The sequence below is a fragment of the Rutidosis leptorrhynchoides genome, chromosome 1 (assembly GCF_046630445.1).
Source record: "Rutidosis leptorrhynchoides isolate AG116_Rl617_1_P2 chromosome 1, CSIRO_AGI_Rlap_v1, whole genome shotgun sequence".
In the NCBI taxonomy this organism is placed as follows: domain Eukaryota; kingdom Viridiplantae; phylum Streptophyta; class Magnoliopsida; order Asterales; family Asteraceae; genus Rutidosis; species Rutidosis leptorrhynchoides.
Genome location: NC_092333.1, coordinates 424585888 through 424590635, shown reverse-complemented (window position 1 = coordinate 424590635; position 4748 = coordinate 424585888). Strand labels below are relative to the sequence as shown.

Genomic DNA, 4748 nt, shown 5'->3' with positions numbered 1-4748 from the left:
CCTGAACTTTTAATTTCATTCTTAATCCTATGTTTGACTTGGTCGTTTGCAAGATAAAGTATGGATTAGTGACCTTGCGTGTTTTATGTTAAGATGTCAGTCATCACTTATGCATATGTATGTGTCATCATCAAAACATATTCTTTGATTAATTACATTTTGGTTTAGTTTATCGTTTAGTGTACTAACCCACATTCAACCAACAAGGGTTGAAAGAGATTCTTGATTAAAAGAATATAAAGATTTAATATTAAGAGAAGAAAAAAGAGTTAAAATAAATAGTTAAAGGGTGGTTTAAGTAAATTAATATAAAAGGTAGGATAGTCAAGATATATAAAAAGGTGTAGATAGAGTTTAAAAAAAAAAATTGAGTGAGGATCAACTCCCTTATCAAAAGAAGGAGAATGTTAAGTTGGGAGCGTACCTTTTTTTTAAGGATAACTCACACACTATGTTAATTCACCAAGATACTCACGACTGGGGACTTGAACCTCCAATCTCTTTGATTGAAAGACTTCTCGAATACCCTTAGACTATAGATCATTTGAAAAAATATGAGTATATTGAGAAAACTAACAATATTTGACCCTTAATTTTTGTAAATGTGATGATCTAACCATGATCCTTTTATTTTCTTTTGACAAAAATAACGAAAACTTTATAATCAAAGCTTCTTCATCGGATGAAATTACTAAACAATAATACAACCAAAACAACATGGTAAGGCTCGAAACCAAAAAATCACAATTCTAAAACTAGCGAGTACTCGCTCTACTACCAAGCCAAAATCGATGACACCAAAACAATCAAACGAATAGACAAAGCAAAACAACAATACTAAACAACACTTGAACTGAAACATCAAACAAACAAAACATAACCAAATGATCGATCATCAATGCAGCATTACGATGATCTAGCCACGATAGATTCAATTTTTAGATATACATCATATAGGTCTAGATTGTTTGATGAATATACAAAATATGAAACACAAGATAAAAACTGATATTCAGAGTGATGCAGCTGAAGCATGGTGGGCCCATAACCCACAAGTTCCAAGATCGAAACCTGACTATGTTATACTAGTAGCTTCTGTTAAAAACTTTTTTCCGTTAAAAAAAGAAGAAGATAAAAACTGATATCTTGGAACATTTAATTTGCAGAACTAGCTAGCTTATAAATAGTGGACAAATTATAGTCGTATACATACATTTGATAGATACTAATTCAATCACTCAAACTTGAAACCATGGATCCTTTCACACTATTCTTTATGCTTGTTTCTTTCCTAATTTTCTTCACTTGTTGGAAACTCATTACAACCAAGACTGAAAAAAACTTGCCACCAGGGCCACCAAAGCTCCCGATTATCGGAAACATACACCAATTCCATACGCAATCACCTCATCGAGCTCTTAGGAAGTTGGCTCGAAAATATGGTCCGGTCATGCATTTACAGCTCGGCCAAGTGTCTACCATTGTCATATCCACACCCCAATTAGTCCAAGAGATGATGAAGACCCATGATCTCAACTTTTCAGACAGACCAACAAACATAACTTCTCAAATATTCTTTTACAATAACCAAAGTGTTGCTTGGTCTCCTTATGGGAATTATTTTAGACAAATAAAGAAGACTGTCAAATTAGAACTTCTAAGTGCCACAAAAGTTCGATCATTTAGTTATATTCGAGAAGATGAGCTTAAAAGAGTGGTTAAGAGTGTTGAAACTTGTATTGGAACACCTATCAACTTTAGGACATTGGCCTCGCAAACGGTTAATAATTTGGTTTGCAGGGCTACATTAGGAGACGTTTGTAAGGACCGAAATATCCTCTTAGATACTATGACTCTGATAATGAAAACATTCAGCTCTTTCAATGTGGTGAATTTGTATCCTACTTTACAATTTCTTAATATTATTACTGGGAAGAAAGCTAAGTGGTTGAAGATACATAAACAACTTGATGGTATCTTGGAAACCATTTTGGAAGAACACAGAATTCAAGAAGGCAGTAGCCAGGATCATGAAGATCTTGTTAATGTTTTATTAAGACTGAAAGATACTGGTGCCTTTGAATTTCCCATCTCTGATAACAATATCAAAGCAATCATTCTGGTAAGTATTCTTGGAACATGTACCCTCAATTTAATACCTAAATTAAATTTTTTACTTTTTATTTTTTAATATTTATCCAAACAAAATAAAATAACATATCTTTAAAAAGGGGGATAATTCTTACACACACTTTTTTGATCCTCACATACTAATTGAGTATTATTAGAAGAGTAAAGGTTAAAATAGGTGTGTGAGGATAAAAAAAAGTGTGTGTGAGAATCATCCCCCTTTAAAAATGGTCTTATATCTCTCTTTCAATTTAAAATATTTTTTATTCTTTTCACTTTTATTTACATTGTTTTTTAATTTAAAAAAAATATCATTATATTTTTCTTTTAAAATATCCTTTTATACCTTTTACCTTTTAGTTATATTATCTATGGAGAGGAATATTCAAATGAATTCAACTTTTAAGTTGAGATCTAACGGATCAATCAGAGTGCGACATGTAGTACAATAATCACATCTGCTTGGAAAAAAAAATTCAAGTTTTTTTTTTTATTTTTTTCGAATTTTGTTTTTCAATCACATGAGATTGGATTTGACATGCAGTAAATCACATGTGATTTTGCATGTCAATCACATGTGATTGTAAAACCTAATCACATGTGATTCTGCATGTCAAATTCAAGCACATCTGATTTCAATCACATGTGATTGTTACGCCATATGTCGCACTCTGATTGATCTCTTGGATTTCAAAGAAATTGTTGGATTCACATGATTACAACTCTAGATACTACAAATAATTTATGTTAATATTTTCCTTAGATTACATCATCTTTCTGTAAATTTTAATATATAAAAATTATGTTTTACTTTATTATTTTAAAATATTCTTTTAAATTTGTTAAAATTATGGATACTGAGTTTTTGTTATTTTTTCTAGAAAAATGTTTTTGCCTCCACGTACCAAAATCTAACATGAGATATGCACTTCAAAGCCGAGTTGTAAACATACATAACAAACAATTCATAAAAGCACCTTTTCACAACGAAACAGGGGTTCGTCGAAACGTGCGGCAAACCCCTAAGCATGTATTGTTGTTAACAAGTATGTAGGTAAATAAATAAGGTTTTTCAGTTCAGATTACTGGTGAAGTTGAATATCTTTTACTTGCTATTTATTTAGAGATCTCGTGACTGTTTCAAATCTTTTTCCCTAAACACCGAGATATGCTTCATAGCCAAGGGTTATCCTGGGTTGTTAACGATAGTTCTCAATTATTCTAAGTAAAAAGGTAAAACTGTAATAACTATATTCACAATTGTTGACATGCAGGAAATGTTGATAGCTGGGACGAGTTCATCTTCAATGACAATCGAATGGGCATTTTGTGAACTCATGAGACACCCACAAGTTATGCAGAAAGTACAATCTGACATACGAGCAACAGTGAAGGGAACAACAATAACCGATTCTGATATACAAAACATGCATTACCTAAAATTAGTAGTAAAAGAAACATTAAGGTTACATGGTGTGCCAATTTTGGTTCCTAGACAAAACCAGAAAGATTGCAATCTTCTTGGATATCATATTCCTGCAAAAACCAAACTACTTATAAATGCATGGGCATGCGGAACAGATCCTGATAGTTGGGAAGATCCTGGGAGTTTCAAACCCGAGCGATTTGAAAACAGTTCGATTAGTTATTTAGGTGCTGATTTTGAACTCATTCCGTTTGGGACTGGAAGGAGAATTTGTCCTGGGATTAATTTTGCGATTGGTACAGTTGAATGTATCTTGTCTAACTTATTGTATCATTTTGATTGGAATCTTCCAGACGGAGTGAACCCGCAAGATATTGATATGACTGAAGTTACAGCGATTTCGACATTACCTAAGTATCCATTACAAATTGTTCCTATCTCCAGGCCATTGGTGAGTTATGCGCCCGGTGGTACATTGGTTGAACCATGAACGTTACGACTTGAACCTTGTTACCTCGTTTACTTGTGTTCGGTTGTTACCATTTCATATGTTGGACTAAAGTTTACGTTTTGGCTTATATATGGGTCCCATTTCACAGAGTTACATACTTGCATGTATGACGTTTATATCTTCTCCCATTCATAAATTATGATATTTGAACACTTAGATTTTACAATGTTTCTTGATCTTATGACTTTTAGTCCTAATCTAGGCTTGTATTAATCATTTTCTATATCTATATCTACACATCTGTGATTGATTAAATATTGGTGCTTGCTAGTGACCGCAAGAGGATACATAATGGGCGGCATTTTTGTAACACCCTGATTTTTTTTATTCACAACGGGAGTCTAGTTAATTACCAAATTAAACCTGGTTAACGTTTACAAAACATAGTTTATATTCCAACATTGTTAACGTTCATTACAACTTTATACAACGACGATGTTACGTGAAAACAGTACAAGATAAGAAAACATCAAAGTTAAGCTCATAGTTAAACATGTCTTCTACCCCGTCCGCAACACCCGTCCTAAACAGCAGTACCTGAACCTGTAATGGTTGGAAATGTGGGGGATTAGCACAACTGCTAACTGAATGAATACTATCTAACAGACCAAACATAAGCAACTGAACATGCAAGGGTCACACATATGCTAACGTCTTGAACTAGCTTATATCAACAACAAC

The 4748-nt window shown here is 33.0% G+C and overlaps 1 protein-coding gene across 1 annotated transcript; it reads left to right on the top strand.

The window, feature by feature from the left end:
- The first annotated feature begins 1252 nt into the window (after positions 1 to 1252).
- LOC139902151 (germacrene A acid 8-beta-hydroxylase-like) lies at positions 1253 to 4046 on the top strand. The gene is made up of 2 exons (XM_071884805.1): positions 1253 to 2122; positions 3405 to 4046. Exons 1-2 carry the CDS (start codon positions 1253 to 1255, stop codon positions 4044 to 4046), a joined length of 1512 nt encoding a protein of 503 aa, XP_071740906.1.
- The last annotated feature ends 702 nt before the right edge of the window (positions 4047 to 4748 follow it).